The following is a 24,460-nucleotide window of genomic DNA, read 5'->3' as shown; positions in this document are numbered from 1 at the left end:
GCTCTGCCACCTCTGAGGCAGAGAGCCCGTTTGCGCAAACGTCCAATAAACCCTCTTGCTTGTTGCATCTGCCTGTCTGGGGTCTGAGTCTCGGGGGCGTCCACCGGGACACGTTGGCACCCGTGAGCCAGGGTCCAACATTTCCACTACATGAACCCATGTATGCCACATGCCTTGGTTCATGCTCATTCCTTCCATAGTCATTTGGTGCCCAGGTCAGATTTAGATGCTTCTCTTCCACGTTTGTATATCCCGTATATCCCAGGTACACACCTGTAACTCTCACCTGTTCTGTGCTGTATCATCACTTACTTACCTGTCTTCCCTACTAGGCAGTGATATTTGACACCATTTCTAGTACTTGTCTAGTGCCTGGTATACAATAACTGCCAATAAATGTTGGTTGGCTGGCAGGAGGGAGGAGAACCGAAGAACAGGTATTGTGATCAGGCAGTTGGGTTGGCCTAGGGATAAGGGGCACTTTTTTGAAGGGTCAGTAGAGAAAACAGTTTGAATGAGGAGCTGGTAATGTTTCACGACTGACCAGGTAAGAGGGTCAGGGAGTGTGGAGAGGCAACATGAGAAAGAGGTAGACCAGATACAGAAACAGGGAGAGCTCAGTGGCGATGGGCTGCGAGGAGGGATGACTCTGACTTCAGATATGTTGCTCTCCAGATGGCAAAGGGTTGTCCAGTCAACACAGGGAGTTAGAAGGCATGCTGCCCAGAAAAGGGGAGAAGTGAGCACTGTCCATGTAGCTGGCACCTGCCTCAGAGCTAAGAGCTGAGGCCATGAGGGAAACAGAAAAATGTAAGGGTCAGAGGCCCGAGGCCCAATGTAGGGGAAGGTCCTGAACGCAAATTAGAGGCAGAAAATCAGTGTTCTCTGAGCACTGGAGTCACTGATACACAGAAGGGAGATGAATTCTCTGAGCCTTTTCTGAGGACCAAACTGCAAAAAGCCTATTAGAGGGGGTACAAAGGAGCAATTAGGTTATGAAAGAACTGCCCAAGTAGTTAGCTGCTGTTTATTTTCTCCTCTTTAGGGCTCCCGGGCTGGTGAGGACAGATAACCCAGCAGTAAGAACATTTCTCTGACAACCTGCCCTGGGGCCTAGTGGGGTGGTGGTGGTGCTGGAGCTTCTCCATTACTCACCTGGGAAGCAGCTCAGGAATCCCTGGTCCGGAAGGCAGGGCTCGGCCCCTTGCTCCAGCTGGGAAATCAGAGGAGGCTTAGGGAAAGCAGAACCTGGTGGTGAAGGAGTAGGAGTGCTCAGAGCATGTAACTGTCGTAAACGCCCTCTGCTTACACAGAGAAACAGGAAAGAAATGGCCATCAGGGTAGAGAAAAGGGTTTGTTCAGGGGTCTGGTCATGGGTAACCATGTAGGGACATTCTCCAAGGAGTCCCCCTCAGACAGGCAGAGGAGATCCTAAGAACATTTCCCTGTTCTTGCGGTTATTTTGCTGTAGAACAGAGACCTCATGCACATGGATGAACAAAACAAGTGAAAGAAAGCGGAGAGGGGAGAAGGTGAGGCCGAGCCCAGGGCTGTTCTTACCCACCGCCAACATGTTCCCATAGTTTTCCAGCATCACGTCTGTGTAGAGGAGCCTCTGCATGCGGTTCAGACACCGCCACTCTGGGCTGCTGAAGCGCACAGCCACGTCCTCGAAGGTCAGGGAGGTCAGCGGGTCCCGGGGAAGTGCAGCCGTGCAGTCCTGGGGGACACAGTAGAGACACGGAAGGCGATGACTGCGTGTGTACTGAGGCAAGGTTGAGAGGAGGTGCGGGTTCCTGGGGTGGAACCACAGGGGGCATCACGGGAGCACCTGATTTGGGAGGTGAGCAGGTGGCTGTGGCGGGGCTGTGTCTGCAGGGAGGGTGTGGGAGCCGCTGCTTCCCCAGGCCCGGCTCCTGGCTGTGGTCGCCCTGGGCTCCTCTCTCGGCCGGGTTCCGGCTCCCCAGCTTCCATCTCTGGCAGCAGCTGGATGCTGAGGGCTCGGCAGGGCTGAGGGAGACAGGTGGAGGGTGGGGTGGGCTGTCAGTGTGGCAGTGTTCATGCTTTCCTCTGCCTCCCCATTGTTTCTGCAGCTGGACACAGGCACTGGGTGCCCGCACCCACCACCAGGGCTTTCCCTGGTCTCTCCATCCCACGATGACCTCACCCTTCCTGGGCCCACATCACTGACTCTACCCTCTCTTCCAGTATTTGGACGCTGAAGTCATTTCTTCCAGAAAGACTTAGGGTAGGGATGGGCAGGGGGCACAAAAATATCCAGGGAAAGGCCTAAAGTTTATTCCTTTAGGTAACTGCAGGGCTGCCCTACCTCCAGTTAGTTTCTTGGAAAAGATAATTTCTTCTTTGTTCCTCTTATTAGAGAAATACTGCCTTCCCCCTGTGATTCTGTCTCTCCTGTTAATTCTGAGCATGAAGCCACCCTCCCCACCCTGCTGGAGGACAGCACACACAGCTTTTGCCATCGTCCAGGTAGTGTCCGCACCAACTGGATGGGATGTAGGTCCACATGGCTAGTCCACGACTCAAATTCACTTCTGCTGGGCCAGTTCTACCTTTCTGTAGCTTCAGTGTTTGCAGCAACTAACCGTTCTAGAAAGTTCATCAACACATCCCCAATCTGAGTCTCTGAGTCTGAATGATTTCTCTCACAAAATACGGTGTGGGGGGGAGGGCGCGTGGGGGGGGGGGCATTAGTCATCAATTGGTAAGACCCTGGGATTACCCCGAGGCCTTTGTTCCACAAAGTCATTCCAATTTTACCATAACTTCAATTTAGGAGCAAACTGGTTTCTTCCCATGATTCTTCTTTGGTTTAGGTTACTCTCAGTTCTTGACCAAGACCTGGGCTGTTAGTCCTCAGGCCTGTCTGTGGCTCCATGTCTTGGTCTATGAGCCCAGGCGCTCTGTAATTCTTTGTCACAAACAGTTCCACACCCAGGACACCTTGGTGGCTTAGAGGTTGGGCATCTGCCTTCAGCTCAAGGCATGATCCCGAAGTCCCAGGATTGAGTCTCACATCAGGCTCCCCGCAGGGAAGCCTCTCTCTCTCTCTCTCTCTGTGTCTCTCATGAATAAATAAATAAAATCTTAAAAAGCAAAACAATCCCACACTCTCCTGGCCTGCACACAGCTCATAGCACATGCTAGCTCTGCTCTGCTCCTTGTGACATCAAAAACGTAAACCTCCCAACTGGAAGGTTTTTTTTTTTTTTTTCCTAATCCACATTTTATTATGAACATTTTCAAATATACAGAATAGCTGAAAGAATTGTTTAGTAAGCATCCACATACTTACCTTCATGTTTGTAATGTGCTCTCCCACTTACCTACCCAACTAACTAGCCTTCTATTAATCCACTGTACTTTTTGCTGCATTTAAAAGTAATCAAAGCCATGAGCATACTTCACCCCACAACATTCTATGGCACATATCATGGACTAGAATTCAGTATTTGTTTACATTCTCATTTTTGAGGTAAAATTTACACACGGTAAAATTAGCAAGTCGTAAGTAGATGAGTTTTGACAATGCATACCTGTATTTAACCCTATTTCCCCTCCAAATACATCCCAGTTGGATTTTTACTATACCTTCTTCACAGACTGGGAAAGTTTTATCAACTCACAATAGTTCTTTTTTGAAAGTGTTCATTTTGTTAAAAATTTTTCTTTGAATTGTGGCAAAGAATATGTAACAAGATTTACTGTCTTAACTATTTTTCTTTCTTTCTTCTTCTTTTTTTTTTTAAAAAAAGAAGGAAGATGGGGAGGGGCAGAGGGAGACAGGATTCCACAATCCTGAGATCATGACTTGAGCCAAAATCAAGAGTTGGACACCTAACCTACTAAGCCACCCAGGCACTCCATCTTCTTAACCATTTCTAAGCATACAGTTCAACACTGTTAAAAATACAATGTTCAATGATGTGGATGGAGCTAGAGTATTATGCTGAGCAAAATAAGTCAGAGAAAGACAGTTATTATTGGTTCCATTCATATGTGCAATTTAAGAAACAAAGGTGAAATCATAAAAGGAGATAAACCATAAGAGAATCTTAATTACAGGAAACATATCATGGGTTGCTAGAGAGGAGGGGGTGCGGGGACGGGTTAACTTGGGGATGGGCATGAAGGAAGGCACATGATGGGATGAGCACTGGGAGTTAGAGGCAACTGATGAATCACTGACTTCTGCACCTGAAACCAATACTGCATTGTATGTTAACTACCTAAAATTTAAATTAAAATTACAAGAAAAAAAAATCCAACGTTATGTAATCTCCAGGATTTTTTCATCCTGCAAAACTGAAACTCTATACCCATTATACAACTTGCCATCTCTCCCTTTCTAATCCCTGGTCACTACAATGATTCTCAAGCTTTATTTTTTAGCTTCATATTTTGAAAAGTCTGTTTTTGCCTTCAATGAGCAGATTTCCATGCCCTGGAAGCATGTCCTCCCACTCCCCCCATGTCCCAGCTCTGTGTTCAGCTGCCATCCTCCTGGCACAATAGCCTGTGAGCCTTACCTTTTTCCTGCAGGGGCGGGGCACCAGGGATCCACAGCAGCGCTGGTCCTGGATGCTCATGTGATGCTATCACCTATTGCAATGCACAGGAAAACTCAGGCGACAGAATGGAGGAAAATGAGCTCTAATCAACTGTAAAGTTTGGTCTATGGAAATCATCTCCCAGAAAATCAGGGACTCAGTCCCTGATCCACCTTAGGCAAAACAGAAAAGTCTTCCCATTATTCTCTACAACTGGAAGGCTTTCATGGTTACCAGGCTGTCCAGGAAAAATATTTTGAAGCGGGAAACTTCTACCATTGCTCCCCCTGCTCTCCTTTTCTGTACTCACTTCCTCCTCATGATATGTTGCAGACCCTCCTTTTCTTACCTGCTGCATCTTTTTACCCAGCTTTCTTTATGGTCTTCCACCGTGTCCAGATTCTTCCCAGCTGCTTGGGCCAAACTTCCAGAGTCAGTTCTGACTTTGCCCAGGCAACATGTTTTGAGCTGGCCTGGTGGATGCCAGCCAGAGGGCCCTTGCTGACCCACAGTGCAGCTGCTATTGGCCTGATGTGTGACACAATGCCCTGGATTTGAGGCTCATCAGCAGCATTGGGCCAGCTGTGGTCTCACACCTTGTTTTCCTGAATATTCCATGAAAAGGAAAAGAGGAAAGCGATTAGAGCAAAAAGAAGGGATCTTTTTAAAGCATTATCTATAGAAGAAGAGGGAGCACACAAAGACAAATGGAAAATGTCATGTATCTGGAGTACAACCTCCATAGCTACCACCCTGATCCAGGCCATCGTCACCCGCCTTGCTCTCCATGATTACTGACTGGTCTCCTTGCTTCTATCCTTCCCCTTTGCCTCTTCTCAATACAACAGAGTGGTGTGCTTAACATATAAGCTGGATGATTTCATGTCTACCTAAAGCCTCCCAATCTCCAGTCTACACCGTGGTATGCAAAGCTGTTATACATGTGCACATTGCTTCTAACCACCTTCCTCATTTATTCGGAATAAGAGCTTAAGTCTTCAGTGGCATACAAGTCTGGAGGATGTGTGGATTCATGCCCCTTCCACTCTCCTCCTTCAACGGTCCTCAGTTACACAGACTTTCTCGTTCACCTCAGGGCCTTTGCACCGGTTGGCTGTCCCTTCCACCTCAGGCAGTCCTCAAGGCAAATGATCTCGCGTCCCAGGGTTTGCCTGTACGCCGTCTTCCCAAGATCCACTCCAGGTGCCCTACCTAAGACTGCTGTCTACTCTCTCCTTCCACCCAGACCCTTACCTGGCTTTCCCTTTCCTCTGGTTTTCAACAGCACTTGACCACTTTCCAACATGGTAAGTGACTCGGCACTACGGTCGGCTCTTCAGGCTCCCTGCCGTGCGCCTGGCTGTACTTCCAACACCTGCACCAGCGACCGTACCCGTGGCTCCACGAGAGACTACAGGCAGCGACGCTGGGGAGCAGATGAGTGGGGGTACAAAAAGGTCATGGGCTGCTGGGCGCGAGAAGAGGGAGGGAACCCGAACACCTGCGAGAAAGTTCCGTCTGAGGGGAGAGCCCGCCCTCCCGCTGGCGCCCCAGGGGCACTCCGGGAGCAGCCGGGAGCTCCCGGCGGATCGCCCAACCTACACGGCGGAGGCGGACCTTCCGGCCGCTGTCTCCCGGAACCGCCAGAAACTGCACCGCTTTACTTCCTAGGCCCCCACCAGCCACTTCCGGCGACCTTCTAGGAAACGCCGCCGCCACTCGCTGGTCCCCACTTCCCTGGAGATTCGGCCGAGCCTCCCGCCACGTGCATGCACCCCGCTTTCGCGAGAGTTCCTGCGGGCACGAGGGGTGCGGGGGTCGCCACGTGGGCACGTGAGCACGTGAGCACAGAGCCGTTGTGGTCCGGGCTCGGGTCCTCTCTGGGGTGCACGGGAATTTTGTGAGATAAATCTGTGAAAAAGTCACTTTTTAAATATTAGCCTAAAACATAAGATAAATAACGGACTGCACTTTTTCAAAAATTGAAAAATTCGTTATGAAAAATTTAAGCCTATACAAAAGTTGGGAGAAGACTAATGAACCCAGGTGTACTCTTCCCCCAAACTTAGGAATAAGATTCTGCTGCACCCACCCCCACCGTTTTTCTTGCTGAAATATTTGAAAAAGCAAAACCCAAACATTATTTCAATATTATACTTTTCAGAATGTATTTCTTTTAAAATTTCACTTAGTCAACATACATGATTAGTTTTAGAAGTAGTCTTAATAATTTGTCGGTTGCTATAACACCCGATGCTCATCCCATCGTGTGCCCTAATGCCCATTACCCAATTACCCCATCCCCCCACCCTTCTCGCCTTCTGCAACTCTTTGTTTCCCAGACTTCGGGAGTTTCTCATGGTTGGTCTTCCTCTCTGATTTTTCCCCACTTAGTTTCCCTCCTTTCCCTTGAGGTCCCTTTCACTATTTCTTAAATTCCACATATGAGTGAAACTATACAATGATTTTCCCCCCGATTGGTTTATTTCACTCAGCATAACACCCTCCAGTTCCATCCATGTGTCAAAGTATATGGTAAGTATTCATCCTTACTGATGGCTGAGTAATATTCCATTGTATATATACACCACATCTTCTTTATCCATTTGTCTGTCGATGGACACCGAGGCTCCTTCCACAGTCTGGCTATTGTGGACATTGCTGCTATGAACACTGGGGTGCAGGTGTCCCATTGTCTCAATACATCAGTGTCTTTGGAGTAAATACCCAGGAGTGCAATTGCTGGTCATAGGGTAGTTCTATTTTTAACTTCAGAATGCATATCTTAAGAATTAATGGACATTTTTAAAAAGATTTTATTTATTTATTCATGAGGGACACAGAGACAGAGGCAGAGAGAGAAGCAGGCTCCATGCAGGGAGCCCAACGTGGGACTCGATCCCAGGTCTCCAGGATTATGCCCTGGGCCGAAGGTGGTGCTAAACTGCTGAGCCACCAGGGCTGTCCAGTTATGGACATTTAAAACAGAACCACAGTGCCATTATCCCACCTAAAAAATTTAAATGATTCCTGGTTACCATCTAGTACTGAGTCCTTACTAAACTTGCCTAAATAAATAAAACGTGCTGCTTGTTTTTTTTTTTTAATTTTATTTATTTATGATAGGCACACAGTGAGAGAGAGAGAGAGAGGCAGAGACATAGGCAGAGGGAGAAGCAGGCTCCATACACCGGGAGCCCGATGTGGGATTCGATCCCGGGTCTCCAGGATCGCGCCCTGGGCCAAAGGCAGGCGCCAAACCGCTGCGCCACCCAGGGATCCCCGTGCTGCTTTTTTTTAAAAAAAATTTTTTTTAATTTTTTATTTATTTATGATAGTCACAGAGAGAGAGAGAGAGAGGCAGAGACACAGGCGGAGGGAGAAGCAGGCTCCATGCACCGGGAGCCCGACGTGGGATTCGATCCCGGGTCTCCAGGATCGCGCCCTGGGCCAAAGGCAGGCGCCAAACCGCTGCGCCACCCAGGGATCCCCCCGTGCTGCTTTTTTGAATCAAGATCCAAGTCTACATACTTTTGGGATATTTTAATTTTTTTTTTATTATTTATTTATGATAGTCATACAGAGAGAGAGAGAGAGGCAGAGACATAGGCAGAGGGAGAGGGAGAAGCAGGCTCCATGCACCGGGAGCCCGACGTGGGATTCGATCCCGGGTCTCCAGGATCGCGCCCTGGGCCAAAGGCAGGCGCCAAACCGCTGCGCCACCCAGGGATCCCCGGGATATTTTAATTTTTAAAAAAATTTAGATCTATAATAGTTCCTCCTTCCATGTCTCACTAACCCTCGTTCCCCCAATTAAATAAATTTGTCATTTGTCCCGAATTTTTGCATGCTGGTTTTATTTGTATTTTCATTTAATTCATTTCTCTAGCCTTGTATTTCCTGTTAACTAGATGCTAGCTCTAAGAATTTGATTTGAGTTTGATTTACCTTTATGGGTAAAAATTCTTAGGTGGTGCTCTTTTTGCTTTATATCAGGAGGCACATAATGTCTATTCCACTCTCTATGATGCTAAGATTGATTTATAAGTGCAGCACTTGATAGGTGGATCTCTCCATGTAATGTTCCCCCTCAACCTTTCATTTGGTGCTTTTACCTACTGATCTTGACCTAAATCAACCATTTCATTAGGGTTTGCGAAATGGTGGTTTTTCTAATTTAATAATTTTTTCATGTTTATGAACAAGAATTTCTTTTAAAGAAGGATTTTCTCTCAACAACATATACATTTAGGGCTATTTGGTTATCCTGAAATGTAGTTCTTACAGGAAGGACAATGTTTACTTTTCAATTTAATTGCCAGTATTCAGAGCAATAGTTGTTTACTTTAGGTGCCATGACATGTTGGCCATTAATGAGCCCTGCCTTCTGGATTCATTCCTTGTGTAGCTCTCTTGCACATTGTACCAAAGCTGATGTGTGTGATCAGTCCAATATAGCAGAGATGATGTTATGTTATGTTACTTCTAATGTTAAGTTATAAAGGAGGGATCCCTGGGTGGCGCAGCGGTTTGGCGCCTGCCTTTGGCCCAGGGCGCGATCCTGGAGACCCGGGATCGAATCCCACGTCAGGCTCCCGGTGCATGGAGCCTGCTTCTCCCTCTACCTATGTCTCTGCCTCTCTCTCTCTCTCTCTCTCTCTGTATGACTCTCATAAATAAGTAATAAAAAAAAAAATTAAAAAAAAAAAGAAAATATTAAAAAAAAAAAAAAAGTTATAAAGGAGACTGTGGCTTCCAAATTTGCCTCTCTCTCCCTGCCTCTCAGATCACTCACTCTGAGAGAGGCCAGCTGTCCTATGGTGAGGAGTAGCCCATGTGGTGAGGAACTGAAGCCCCCTGCCAACAGCCAAGTGAGTGAGTTTAAAAGTGCATCCTCCAGCCCCCAGTCAAGCCTTCAGATGACTGCAGCACAGCTAACAGACCCCAAACTAACAGCTAAACTGTTTTCAGATTCCTGATCTGCAGAAACTGTATGAGGTAATAAGCATCTCATGTTTGATCCTAAATTTGGGGGGTACTGTGTTATGCAGCAATTGATAATTTTTTTGGTTTGTTTTATCTTTTTGAATCTCATTACAGACTTGTGGAAATTTGTATGTATGTATGTATGTATGTGTTTTTTAAAGATTTTATTTATTCATGAGAGACACACAGAGAGAGGCAGAGACATAGGCAGAGAGAGAAGCAGGCTTCCCATGGGGAGCCTGATGTGGGGGACTTGATTCCAGGACCCTGGGATCATGCCCTGAGCCAAAGGCAGACGCTCAACCACTGAGCTACCCAGATGCACTGAAGATAAACAGTTCTAAGGACAAAACAGTCATAAACTAAGAAAAGAACAATTTTAATATTGAGACTTGGGACTTGCTAATGGGAATTTTGTGATGCTAGGTCTCTTAACCCGGGTGCCACTATTTATTTTAAAAAAATATTTATTTATTTGAGAGAGAGAGAGAGAGCGAGCATGTGCATGAGCAGGGACAAGGGGTAGAGTGAGAGGAAGAGAGAGAATCCTCAAGCTGACTCCCTGCTGAACACAGAGCCAAATGCAGGGCTCCATCTCAGGACCCTGAGATCATGAGCTGAGCTGAAATCAAGAGTCAGCCACTAAACCAACTGAGCCACCCAGATGCCCCTACATACTCATAGATTTTTAAAAAACATTCAAGGAGTATTAACCAATTGTAGTTATTATTTTTGATGTCAAATGATTCTGTCTTTGGCAGGTGGGAGTGCCTTTATTTTGACTCCTCTGTCCTTTTCATCTAACTCTGAAAGTCTTGGATAGCTTTTTTTTTTTTTTTTTATATAGCTGTTTTACTTTCTAGCAGGACAAGATATTTCAGGCTTATTTTGTATATTTCCTGCTCCATTTCTCCAAGGCCTCAGGGATTTCTCCAAGAGTCTTGGTTCTTTTCAGTGGGGAGAATGACTGCATATCTTTGTGAATGATTACAATTATCTTCACATAAAGCATATCAAAGTTAAATCAAATTTACTTAATTATGGGGTTGAATTCAGGTTAACCCACTTGGTATCTGTGTGTGTGAGACCCTAACCAAGTTCTGTCTCCTGTCCCCAGTTTCCTTATCTGCCAAATGGATCCAATATAAGTACCTGACTTTTGGAGTTGTTCTAAGGATTAACTCAGATAATATACTGAAGTAATTTAATACACTGCCTGGCCTCAAATTTTATGATTAGAGCAATAGAATTGCAAATCTGGATGGTACCATAGTGATCATTAGGTACAATTCCTTCATTTCATGCTTGAGAAGACAAAGGCCCAAAAGAGAAAAAATTTGCCTAAAACTACAAAGGAGAACAAAGAAAAGAAGAGAAACCAATGACTCCAGAGTCTTGGATCTTAAATCTGGGTTATTTTTTAAAATTTAAAGTATGTATCTTTTTTTAATAATAAATTTATTTTTTATTGGTGTTCAATTTGCCAACATACAGAATAACACCCAGTGCTCATCCCGTCAAGTGCCCCGCTCAGTGCCCGTCACCCGTTCACCCCACCCCCTGCCCTCCTCCCCTTCCACCACCCCTAGTTCGTTTCCCAGAGTTAGGAGTCTTCATGTTCTGTCTCCCTTTCTGATATTTCCTACCCATTTCTTCTCCCTTCCCTTCTATTCCCTTTAACTATTATTTATATTCAGACCTGGGTTATTTTGAATGTAAACACAGTCATTACAGCCCAGTCAGGTTTTCTATTTATTGAAAGATAAATGAGTTTAGGCATCACAATCCTGGACTTCATCAAGATAAAAAGCTTTTGCACAGCAAAAGAAACAATCAACAAAACTAAAAAGCAACATATTAATTAGGAGAAGATATTTGCAAGTGACATATTTGATAAAGGGTTAGTATCCAAAATCTATAAAGAAATTATCAAACTCAACAGCCCAAAGATAAATGATCCAGTTAAGAAATGTGCAGAAGACACGAACTTGTCCAAAGAAGACATCCACTACCCCTTGTTCATTTCCTAGAGTTAGGTGTCTCTCATGTTTTGTCACCCTCACTGATATTTTCACTCATTTTGAACTCCAATAAAAATATATATATATATGAAAAATAAAGGAGGGCTTGGTCCTCAGACTAAAGGCAAACAAAACAAAACAAAACAAAACAAAACAAAACAAAACAAAACAAAAAAACGACATCCAGATAGCTAACCGACACATGAAAAGATGCTCAACATCACTCATCATCAGGGAAATACGAATCAAAACCATAATGATATAATACCTCAAACCTGTCAGAATGGCTAAAATTAACAGGTCAACAGATGTTGGCAAGGATGTGGAGAAAGGGGAACCCTCATGCACTGTTGGTGGGAATGCAGGCTGGTGCATGCACTCTGGAAGTAGTATGGAGTTTCCTCCAAAGTTAAAAATAGAGCTACCCTATGACCCAGGAGTTACACTAGTAGGCATTTACCTCAAAGATACAAATGTAGTGAAACACTGGGACACCTACACCGCAATGGTCACAGCAGCAATGTCCACAATAGCCAAACTGTGGCAAGAGCCACGATATCCTTTGACAGATGAATGGATAAAGAAGATGTGGTGTATATACAATGGAATATTACGCATCAGTCAGAAAGGATGAGTATCTACCATTTCCATTGACATGGATGGAACTGGAGGGTATTATGCTGATTGAAATAAGTCAGTCAGAGAAAGAATTATATTGTTTCACTCATATATGGAATATAGGAAAGAGCACAGAGAATCAGAGGAAGGAGGGAAAACTGAATGGCAAGTCCTTAGGGAGAAAAACTATGAGAGACTCTTAATTATAGGAAACAAACGAAGGGTTGCTGGATGACAGGTGGTTGGGGGTTTGGAGTAATTGGATAATGGGCATTAAGGAGGGCATGTGATGTGAAGAGCACTGGGTATTATTATTCTAATATTGTTTCGCTTTATGGTATCACTGATTTTTGAAGCCTCCCCTCATGGTCCATTAGTTGTTTTTCTCTCTCCTTCAGATTCCTTCTTTTCCTTCATCTTACCTTCTGTGTCACTGACTCTCTTGCCTTATTTGCCCTAGCTGGTAGAGTGTCCATTTTAGACTGCGTCTGACTTAAGCATCACTTAAATATCATGTAATCTTCGAGTTACTGAGTCCATGAAATATTGATTAAGCCCCCACTTTCTTGTACTAACACCATAATCACATTCACATTTAAATGTAGCAGCTGCACTAAGATTCAGTGAAGTCTTTATTCACTGTGAATGTTGGAGAAAAACTGGATGTGGGACTGGTGGAAAAATTGATGAATTTGGTTTGTTAAATCTATTTTTGGTGGGATATTTATAGTCTTTTCATGTGCACTCCTATTAGATACATTTGTAGTTGGATCTCTGCCAAAATAAACCAGGAAAGCCCTCCTCTGGTTAATGTGTGCTGTAAGAAGTGTTTATGTAGGACTGTAAAGGCTAGCGGGTTAACGTGGTGTAGACCATGAGGATTGGTGCCCCACAGAGGTGATTAACAGATCTTAGACCACAATTAGAGGGTTATCCAAACAAGTACTGTAGGAAAGGTTCCTTTGAGACATTGGGTTTCATCTTGTCTTTTATTCTTTTATTTCTCCCTTAGATTTCTTTCATGGAAATTAATTTCAGAGGTGGATATTAGTATGTATTACATTTTCTGTTGAAGATTAAAAATATAATGGAAACCATGTGTATAAAAAACAGCACATTTAATTGATCTTTGTTTTTTTCAGTGAGTAAGACATCAGTCAAGTTGGAAAAATACAGGCAATTATCTAGGAGTTGTGTTTGCAGGAAAGAAAATACTTGTTTTTAAAAGATTATAAATTAATCACAATTGTGTATTTCATGAGCCATATCATCATTGTTCCATTTTTAATGAATTAAAAATGGTACCATGAACATATCATAGGCTACCACTCAATTCAAGAATTGGGATCTTACTACTAGTGTATAGGTACCTCTATGCCCTTACACTCTCTCTTGTTTGTACTTGTCCCACAGGGAAATAATGATCTTGAATTTTGTGTTCATCACATACTTGCATTAGAATATAATTTCTAGGGATGCCTGGGTGGCTCAGTGGTTGAGCATCTGCCTTTGGCTCAGGCCTGTGGTCCCGGGGTCCCAGGGTCCTGGGGTGGAGTCCTGCATTGGGCTCCCTGCATGGAGCCTGCTTCTCCCTCTGCCTCCATCTCTGCCACTCTCTTTGTGTCTCTCATGAATAAATAAATAAAATCTTTAAAAAATATAATTTCTATATCAATACATTCAGATGCATATGTCAATACCAAAATGCATGTATTTTAAAAATTAATTTATTTGAACTTCCACACATGATGTATCTTTTCCCCCATTTCTTTATGTCTTCTTCAAGTTCTTTCCTAAATGTTCTGTATTGTTTAGAGGACAGATCTTTTACCTCTTTGGTTAGGTTTTTCCCAGATATCTTATGGTTTTTGGTGCAATTGTAAATGGGGTCAATTCCTCTTTCTTCAGTGTCATTGTGAATGTATAGAAATGCCACTGACTTCTGTGCATTGATTTTGTATCCTGCCACACTGCCAAATTGCTGTATGAGTTCTAGCAATCTTGGGGTGGAGTCTTTTGGGTTTTCTTTTTTTTTTAATTTTTTATTTATTTACTTATGATAGTCATAGAGAGAGAGATAGAGAGGCAGAGACATAGGCAGAGGGAGAAGCAGGCTCCATGCACCGGGAGCCCGACGCGGGATTCAATCCCGGGTCTCCAGGATCGCGCCCTGGGCCAAAGGCAGGCGCTAAACCGCTGCGCCACCCAGGGATCCCTCTTTTGGGTTTTCTAGTTACAGTATCATGTCATCTGTGAAGAGGGAGAGTTTGACTTCTTCTTTGCCAATTTGAATGCCTTTAATGTCTTTTTGTTGTCTGATTGCTGAGGCTAGGACTTCCAGTACTATGTTGAATAGCAGTGGTGAGAGTGGACATCCCTGTCTTGTTCCTGATCTTAGGGGAAAGGCTCCCAGTGCTTCCCCATTGAGACTGATATTTGCTGTGGGCTTTTCGTAGATGGCTTTTAAGATGTTGAGGAATGTTCCCTCTCTCCCTACACTCTGAAGAGTTTTGATCAGAAATGGATGCTGTATTTTGTCAAATGCTTTCTCTGCATCTAATGAGAAGATCATATGGTTCTTGGTTTTTCTCTTGCTGATATGATGAATCACATTGATGGTTTTACGAGTGTTGAACCAGCCTTGTGTCCCGGGGATAATTCCTACTTGGTCATGGTGAATAATTTTCTTAAAATTATTGAAAATAATTTGGATCTCTTGGCTAGTATCTTGTTGAGAATTTTTGCATCCATGTTCATCAGGGATATTGGTCTGTAATTCACCTTTTTGGTGGGGTCTTTGTCTGGTTTTGGAACTAAGGTGATGCTGGCCTCATGGAACGAATTTGGAAGTACTCCATCTCTTTCTACCTTTCCAAACAGCTTTAGTAGAATAGGTATGGTTTCTTCTTTAAACGTTTGATAGAATTCCCCTGGGAAGCCATCTGGCTCTGGACTTTTGTGTCTTGGGAGGTTTTTGATGACTGCTTCAATTTCCTCCCTGGTTATTGGCCTGTTCAGGTTTTCTATTTCTTTCTGCTCCAGTTTTGGTAGTTTGTGGCTTTCCAGGAATGCGTCCAATTCTTCTAGATTGCCTAATTTATTGGCGTATAGCTGCTCACAATATGTTTTTAGAATTGTTTGTATATCCTTGGTGTTGGTGGTGATCTCTCCTTTCTCATTCATGATTTTATTAATTTGAGTCTTTTCTCTCTTCTTTTTAATAAGGCTGGCTAATGGATTATCTATCTTATTAATTATTTCAAAGAACCAACTCCTGGTTTTGTTAATCTGTTCCACAGTTCTTCTGGTCTCTATATCATTGAATTCTGCTCAAATCTTGATTAACTGTCGTCTTCTTCTGGGTGTAGGACCTATTTGCTGTTTTTCTCTCCAGCTCCTTTTTTTTTCTTTTTTTTAATTTTAATTTTAATTTATTTCTGATAGTCACAGAGAGAGAGAGAGAGGCAGAGACACAGGCAGAGGGAGAAGCAGGCTCCATGCACCGGGAGCCCGATGTGGGATTCAATCCCGGGTCTCCAGGATTGCGCCCTGGGCCAAAGGCAGGTGCCAAACCACTGTGCCACCCTCTCCAGCTCCTTTAAGTGCAAGGTTAGCTTTTGTATTTCAGTTCTTTCCAGTTTTTGGTGGATGCTTGTATTGCAATGTATTTAGTTCTAATTTCAAAGCATTATGGTCTGAAAATATGCAGGGGACGATCCCAATCTTTTGGTATCGGTTAAGACCTGATTGTGCCCCAGTGTGTGGTCTATTCTGGAGAAAGTTCCATGTGCACTTGAGAAGAATGTGTATTCAGTTGTGTTTGGATGTAAAGTTCTGTAAATACCTGTGAAATCCATTTGGTCCAGTGTATCACATAAAGCTCTTGTTTCTTTGGAGATTTGTGCTTAGAAGACCTGTCGATTGTAGGTAGCGCTACATTCAAGTCACCAAGTATAAGTGTATTATTATCTAAGTATATCATAACTTTGGTTATTAATTGATTTATATACTTTGCGGCTCCCACATTCGGGGCATAAATATTCATGTTAGTTAGGTCCTCTTGTTGGATAGATCCTTTAAGTATGATATAGTCCCTCTTCATCTCTTACTACAGCCTTTGGGATAAACTTTAATTTGTCTGATATAAGGATGGCTACCCCTGCTTTCTTTTGAGGACCATTTGAATGATAAATTGTTATCCAACCTTTTTTTTTTTTTTCAGGTTGTAGGTGTCCTTATGTCTAAATGAGTCTCTTGTAGACTGCAAATAGATGGGTCTTGCTTTTTTATCCATTCTGAAACCGTGTGCCTTTTGATGGGGTCATTAAGCCCATTTACAGTCAGAGTTACTATTGAAAGATATGAATTTAGTTTCATCATGATACCTGTTTAGTCCCTGTTTTTGTGGATTGTTTCCTTGGACTTCCTCTTTCTTTTACCGGGGCCCCCTTAATATTTCTTGCAGAGCCGGTTTGGTGGTCACATATTCTTTCAGTTTCTGCCTACCTTGGAAGCTCTTTATCTCTCCTTCTATTCTGAATGAGAGCCTTGCTAGGTAAAGTATTCTTTGCTGCATGTTCTTCTCATTTAGGACTCTGAATATATCTTGCTAGCCTTTTCTGGCTTGACAGGTCTCTATGGAGAGGTCTGCTGTTATTCTATTACTTCTCCCCATGAAGGTTATGGATTTCTTGTCTCTTGCTGCTTTAAGGATCTTCTCTTTAATTTGGAATTTGCAAGTTTCACTATTAAATGTCGAGGTGTTGAGTGGTTTTTATTGATTTTAGGGGAGGATCTCTCTATCTCCTGGATCTGAATGCCTGTTTCCCTTCTCAAGTTAGGGAAGTTCTCAGCTATGATTTGTTCAAATACATTTTCTGCACCTCTGTCCCTTTTGGTGCCCTCTGGAACCCCAATTAAACATAGATTTTTCCTTCTGAGGCTGTAATTTATTTTCCTTAACCTATCCTCATGATCTGTTAATTGTTTTTCTCTTTTTTCCTCAATTTCCTTCCTTGCCATCAACCTATCTTCTATGTCACTCACTCATTCTTCTACTTTGTTAACCATTGTCGTTAGCACCTCCAGTATGGATTGCATCTCATTTAATTTATTTTTAATTTCTGCCTGATTAGATCTAAATTCTGCAATCATGAAGTCTCTTGAATATTTTATGCTTTTTTTTAGACCGGTAGCTTTATAATTGTGTTCTGATTTGGCTTTCTGACATTGAATGTAATTTTTTTAAAAAAATTTATTTATGATAGTCACAGAGAGAGAGAGAGAGAGAGAGAGAGAGAGAGAGAGAGAGAGGCAGAGACATAGGCAGAGGCAGACATAGGCATAGGCAAAGCAGGCTCCATGCACTGGGAGCCGGATGTGGGATTCGATCCCGGGTCTCCAGGATCGCGCCCTGGGCCAAAGGCAGGCGCTAAACCGCTGCACCACCCAGGGATCCCTTTTTAAAAATTTATTTTTTTTAATTTATCTGTCATTGAATGTAATCCAAATTTTGTAACTCTCTGGGAGAGAGGACTGTTTCTGATTCTTTCTTTTGTGGTGAGTTTTTCCTTCTAGTCATTTTGCTCAGTGCAGAGTGGCCAAAAACAAGTTGTACTGGAAAAAGCAGAAAAGAGAGAGAAAAAAAAAAAGGAAGAAAAAAGGGTGGTGGGGGGAACAAACAGAAAACAAAAAACAAGGTGGAGTATCCTCTGATTCTATATACTGTAAATCCCTTGACTTCCCCTGGAACTTTACAGTGCTGCTTGGTCAAAACCTCCTGTCCCCCTGTCTTTCTAGCTGGCCTTCTAGGGGAGGGAGCCTACTGTGCTGATTCTCATGTGCGTGCATCTGGGGGAGCTTCCCAGCCTCCTGCTAGGTGCATGGCTCAGTGGGAGCTGTTTATCCTGTGAGGCCCCTGCTCAGTCCCAGGTATGAGGTGACACCAGGGGGAACAACAACAGTGGTGGCGGCCAGCTCTCCAACTCCAGAGTCAGCTCCCGCAGTCACTACCGCAGCTCTCAGTCTGCAGGGTCTTGGATGCTCTGTGGGCGAGGGACAGCGATCTGCACAGCTCCGGGCCCCCAGCGGCAGGAGTGTCCTTGCTGTCCTGTGTCCTCCTGGCTTCTGCCTGTCCTGGGGGGAGCACCGGATCTTGGGTTGTGTCCCCCAGCGCCCTGGGCTCTGGGGCCTGCACCGCTGGAATCACCCTCCCGGGGCGCACAGCCCCCTCTGGGTGGAGCCACTGCTCGAGCTGTTCCTGGCCCCACCGGGCGCGGTTGCAGTCCTTTAGGGAGCTTGGCCCGTGGTGTGTGGCGCTTGGCCCGTGGTGTGTGGCACGCTCTCCCCAGGGTGCAGGTCCTCTGTTAGTGCCCCTGGGAGTCTGAGGGCATCCCTGCCTCTCCTGGGATCCTGCCGGAACTCCCTGCCAGCGCCTTTCTGTCTGGGAAGATTGGTAAAGCTCCTCTTTCTCCGGAACTGGGCTTCCCTGTCCTGGGGGCACTCACCCCCCCTCCCCGGCTCATCGTGGGGGCCCCTCCCCCTTGGATGCTTTTTTATTTCTTTATTTTTTTTCTGTCTTTCTACCTTGATAGAAGCGCGAGCTCTTCTCACTGTAGCAGTCCAGCTGTTCTCTCTTTAAATCTCAGACTGAATTCGTAGGTTTTCAGGATGATTTGAAAGTTACCTAGGTAAGTTGGTGGGGACAGGTGACCTAGGACCCTACTCTTCCACCATCTTGCCCTGCCCCCCTAAAATCTAATTTGTCTGATATGAGAAATGCTACCCAAGTTTCCTTTGAGGTCCGTTAGCATTATAAATACTTCTTCACCCCCTCACTTTCATCTGGAAATATCTTTACATCTAAAATGAGTCTCTTATAGGCAGCATACAGACGGGTCCTGGTTTTTATTCAGTCTGATACCCTGTGTCTTTTGATTGGAGCATTTAGCCTATTTACAGTTTGAGTATATGTTGAAAACATATGAATTTAGTGCCTTTATATTACCTATAAGATCCCTGCTTCTGTAGATTGTCTCTGTTTCCTTCCAGTCTATGTTACTCTTGGGCTCCCTCTTTGCTTACAGAATTTCCTTTAATATTTCTTGCAGGGTTGACTTAGTGATCACAAATTCTTTTAGTTTCTGTCTGTCCTGGATCTCTATTTCTCATTCCATTCTGAATGACAGCCTTGCCGGATAAAGTATTCTTGGCTGCATGTTTTTCTCATTTAGTACCCTAGATATATCATGCCAACCCTTTCTGGCCTATGGATAGAAGACCTATCTATGGATAGGTCTGCTGCCAGTCTAATTTTTTAAAAGATTTTATTTATATATGAGAGAGAGAGAGAGAGAGAGAGAGAGAGAGAGAGAGAGAGAGAGAGAGAGAAGGCAGAGACACAGGCAGAGGGAGAAGCAGGCTTTGTGCAGGAAGCCTGATGTAGGACTTGATCCTGGGTCTCCAGGATCAGGCCCTGGGCTCAAGGAAGCACTAAACCACTGAGCTACCTGGGCTGCCCCCCCCCTTTTAAAGATTTTTATTTATAATGTTCTTACTTACCCCTGTACATTAAGGACTTCTTGTCTCAAGCTGCTTTCAGGATTTTCTCTTTATCTTTGAAATTTGCAAGGTTCACTATTATATGTTGGGGTATTGATATATTTTATTGATTTTAAGGGTCTCCTCTCTACCTCTTGCATTTAAATGCTTGTTTCCTTTCCTAAGTTTCCTTTCCTTCCCTGAGTAGGGAAGTTCTCATCTGTGATTGCTCAAATATACCTTCTGCCCTCCTGTCTCTCTTTCCTCTTCCTCTGGGACCCCGATTATTCTAATATCGTTTCACTTTACGGTATCACTGATTTTTTTTTTAAGCCTCCCCTCATGGTCCATTAGTTGTTTTTCTGTCTTGCCCTCAACTTCCTTCTTTTGCTTCATCTTGTCTTCTATGTCACTGCCTCTCTTCTGCCTCATTTATCCTACCTGTTAGAGAATTCATTTTAGACTGTATCTAATTTAAGCATTTAAAATTTTGGCCTAATTAGATTTTATTTCTGAATTCAGAGATTCTCTAGTGTCCTTTATGCTTTTTTCAAGCCCAGCTAGTAACTTTATAATTGTCATCTTGAGTTCCAGCTTTAAAATTTTTTTTTAAAAAAGATTTTATTTATTTATTCATGAGAAACAGAGAGAGAGAGAGAGAGAGAGAGAGAGGTAGAGACACAGACATAGAGAGAAGCAGGCTCCATGCAGGGAGCCTGACGTGGGACCTGATCCCAGGTCTCCAGGATCATGCCCTGAGTTGAAGGCAGTGCTAAACCACTGAGCCACCCAGGCTGCCCTGAATTCCAGCTTTGACATATTACTTATATCCATATTTATTAGATCTGTGGCAGAGAGTATTACCCTTTTTCCCCCTTTGTTGTGAATTCTTCCTTCTAGTCGTTTTCCCTAGAGAAGAATGGATGAAAAAATGGACAAAGTATCACCCACGACCAAGTGAAATACACACTAGATAATCTGAAGAGGTTAGAAAAAAAAGGATAAAAAGAGAAAAATTAGAGAATATAATCTTCTAGGTGGATAAAATAGGGCGATCCACTTGGTCTTGTGTATATTTTGGTCGTTTGTTAGAAGACACTAAATCCCAAAATTTTAAGGAAAGCAAAACATATATATATTTATTTATTTATAAACTAAAACTGAAATTGAATACTATGAAGGGAAGCCAAAAATGAAGGATATATCTGTAAAATGTAAATATAAAAATGAAAGTTAATAAAAAGACTTAAAGAGTTGATAAAATAAGAAACTAGTTGAAAAAGAAATAAAAGAAAAGGAAAAATTAAAACTGAGAGATAAAAGAATCATGTGAAAAAACCCTTGAATTCTATATACTATTTTCCCCTAGTGCTGGTGTTTTACAGTTATGTGTGCTCTATTAACATGGTATTTGCTTTGTGTTCCAGCTGGTCTCTGGGTCTCAGAATTAGCCTTTTGTGCTGATTCAAAGATGTCTTTGAGCAGAGTTGCACTGCCCCTTGCCAGGAGGCCGAGCTCAGTGTAAGTTGCTTTAGGTTGCACTAAGTGGCTTTTGTTCCCTGAGGGCTTTCTGAGTTCCTTTAGAGGATGAAAATAAAAATGGTGGTGCCCTGATCTCCAGCCCTGGAGCCGAAAAATTACAGCCCCCTCTTTTCAGTAAACCCTCAGGAAAAAGCAGTCTTCACTTTTATGTGCACGAACTCTGCCGACTACTGTGGTACACACCCCTGTCTGCCTTTCTCTGGGGAAGATGGTGGGTGGGGAGAGGGTCCCTGTGTTTATGTGCCGCAGGGCCCCTGCACAGAGTGGTTACCCAATCATGCCATGGTAGGCAGTTAAGGTAATACTGAGCTGAGAGCCAACTCCCTAGCACACTGAATGTAGCTAGCTTTCCTACTCCAATGCTTGGGAACTCTGGTGCACTCTGGCACCCCTATTCTTTCTGTGACCCTGGGGATCCTGAGACCACACTGTCCCAGTTATGATTATGCCCTGCTTCACCACCTGAATACCTTTCAGGCAGGGACTTCTCTCATTGAAGCAGACTTCTAAAACTTCTGATTTTGCACTCTAGGGCTATATCACTTTCTGATAGCTGGCTTAAGGAGGCTTCCTCCCCCCACTGTTTGTCTTCCAATATACAACCTCAGATTTACTTCTCTGCACCTCCTACCTTGCAAAAAGTGGTCACTTTTCTATTTGTAGAATTCCAGCTTTCTTTTCTTACATCTCAAGTTGAATTCATAAATGTTCAGAATAATTTGATAGGTATCTAGCTGAATTCAAGGGACCAGATGAAATGAGGTCCCCTACTCTTCCACCACCTTGCCTCCTTTCCATTCTCTAAATATTTTATGTTGATTTCATTTAGGCAAAACTCATTTAATTCATTTCTCTTATCTAAGAGACTTGTGAAACTGTTACCCACATCCCCTCATATATTTATAGGAAGGAAATTAATTAAAATGCACAAGATCATTTTTTTATTTTTATTTATTTATTTTTAAAGATTTTATTTATTCATGAGATACACAGAGACAGAGGGAGAGAGAGAGGCAGGCAGAGACACAGGCAGAGGGAGAAGCATGCTCCATGCAGGGAGCCTAATGTGGGACTTGATCCTGGGTCTCCAGGATCACACCCTGGGCCGAAGGTGGCGCTAAACCACTGAGCCACCTGGGGCTGCCCCACAAGATCATTTTAATTTTCTTTTTAGAGACTCAGCATCTCTGTATTCCCTGTAACAATGGTTCTCAAATGTTAGCCTGATCACCTCCAGTATTTGTTAAAAATATCAATTGCTGTGTCATTCTCAAATGGTTGGCTCAGTAGGTCTGAGGTGGGCTCAAGAGTGTGCATTACTGATAGGTGATGCTGTTGCTCTGACCCAAGGATCACACTACCTTACAGGAGAAGCCCAAACTCCTTATCAGGTCATGGAGGATGAAAGTTAATCTCCTCTAACAGAGAGACCTCAAAATAGAGTGGTCTAATTAATATTAAATGATATATAAGTTTTTTATTGTATAATAGTGTGGAGGCTTTGCTATGCTGGAGGGGTGGATCTGTTTCCATCTTATAGTTCCATTCCTTCTTAGGGATTTTGGCAAAGCTAGATACCCTCTACATTCACATTATAGCCAAGAGAAAGGGAAGGGAGAAGAGTAAGAGGAAATGATTTAATATTTGAGAAGATAACTCAGGAGTTGCACACATTGCTTCGGTAGTATTGTGTTGGTAGGAGGCCAGATTCAGAAATGTGATATTGGGGGTATAGTTCGGGGTAGATAATTTGGTTGCAGAAATGTGATATTGGCATGGTGGCCCCGTGCTCAGTAAAACTTGAGGTAGAAGGTGGAATGGGTATCATTGGGCAGTTGGTCTCCAGCACAAAGGCCCTGCTGGTGTTATCAAATGCCTGCTAGGGAATGTTATTTCCCATGAAGGTTTTAATTCTGGTAGGGAGAAATAAGTGCCCTATGTATTCTATGTTAAATTTGTGAAATATTTTATACTTTGTACATATCTCTATTATTGTATTTAACCACATTTCATAACTATGTTTAGTTATCTGTAATCCCAGATTAGTCTTTTTTTAAATAAATTTATTTTTTATTGGTGTTCAATTTGTCAACATACAGAATAACACCCAGTGCTCATCCCGTCAAGTGCCCTTCCAGATTAGTCTTGAAGCTTTTTAAGTGTATAAAGTACTTCCTACTTATTTACAAAGTCAGTACCTCATACAAATTCTTGGTACATGGTAAACACATAATACTCTGCATAACTGAGTTGATTCATCTTCTATTGGTAAAAGTCAATATTATTTCTTTAACTCTCTTCCATCTAACTCATGACTTTGCTGACCATTTTTTCTATATATAGTATTCTCTGTACTGTGCTCTCTACATCTTTGTTTTTTAAAGTGTAGAACAGAGGGTTAAGGCTGGGTGTGATGATTGAATAAAAGAGAGTAAGGAACTTCTTCTCATCTTGGGATGTGCTATTCTATGGCTTCATGTACATGTACATGATTGTTCCATAAAACAGAGTTACTACTGTGAGGTGGGAACCACATGTATTAAGGACCTTATGCCACCTTGTTGCTGACTTGATTCTCTCCAAGAGCAAAGACAGTCACCTCAATTACTTTTGAATAGACACAAGCCATCTTGATCAATGCTGGCATCTCACACAAAAAATTATCCACCCCCCAATGCCCACATCTTGGCAAATTCAAGATCAAGGAGCAAACAGTTAAGGTACTTCCAAGACCACCTCTCCAGGCAGTGAGCACCATCTTCTGGCAAAGCTGAGGGTGCATTATTACTGTGTAGTGAAGAGGTTGACAGACAGCAGCATAGCGGTCATAGGCCATCACAGCCAAGAGAAGACATTCTGTGGATCCCAGCTCAAGGGCAACAAAGGATTGAAGCACACACCCTTTATAGGTAATAGACTTTGTTGGACCCCATAGATTTACCAGCATCTAGGGGGCAATGCTTGTTGTATAACAGAGGTCCAGAAAAGACAAATTAGATAAGAAGAAATACATGGGAGTATGGAGCTGGGTGTCTAGGTAAGACACAAGAATGATGGTTGTGTTTCCTACCAGAGTCACAATATAGAAGATGAAGACCCAGAAATGATGGGTTCTAATTGGGGCCAATCAGAAAACCCCAGGAGGATGAAATCTTTTGTGGAACTTCCATTGTTTGTGTCCAT

At 43.3% G+C, this 24,460-nt stretch overlaps 1 protein-coding gene and 1 pseudogene across 1 annotated transcript in view; both read right to left on the bottom strand.

Annotated features, from left to right (window-relative positions):
- Positions 1 to 6,231, bottom strand: part of ZNF311 (zinc finger protein 311) — a 10,569-nt gene extending 4,338 nt beyond the window's left edge. Inside the window, exons 1-6 of the mRNA XM_041772188.1 lie at positions 5,826 to 6,231; positions 4,921 to 5,176; positions 4,551 to 4,623; positions 1,832 to 2,010; positions 1,561 to 1,720; positions 1,156 to 1,248 (exon numbers count right to left, since the gene is read on the bottom strand). Coding sequence (XP_041628122.1) covers positions 1,156 to 1,248; positions 1,561 to 1,720; positions 1,832 to 2,010; positions 4,551 to 4,623; positions 4,921 to 4,929 — 514 coding nt within the window. The 5' untranslated portion in view covers positions 4,930 to 5,176; positions 5,826 to 6,231. The remainder of the gene's footprint in view (positions 1 to 1,155; positions 1,249 to 1,560; positions 1,721 to 1,831; positions 2,011 to 4,550; positions 4,624 to 4,920; positions 5,177 to 5,825) is intronic.
- Positions 6,030 to 24,460, bottom strand: LOC121499841 (annotated as a pseudogene).

The sequence above is a fragment of the Vulpes lagopus genome, chromosome 10 (assembly GCF_018345385.1).
Source record: "Vulpes lagopus strain Blue_001 chromosome 10, ASM1834538v1, whole genome shotgun sequence".
Taxonomy (NCBI): domain Eukaryota; kingdom Metazoa; phylum Chordata; class Mammalia; order Carnivora; family Canidae; genus Vulpes; species Vulpes lagopus.
Note: the sequence above shows the minus strand (reverse complement) of the source record. Positions and strands in the feature narration are given on the sequence as shown.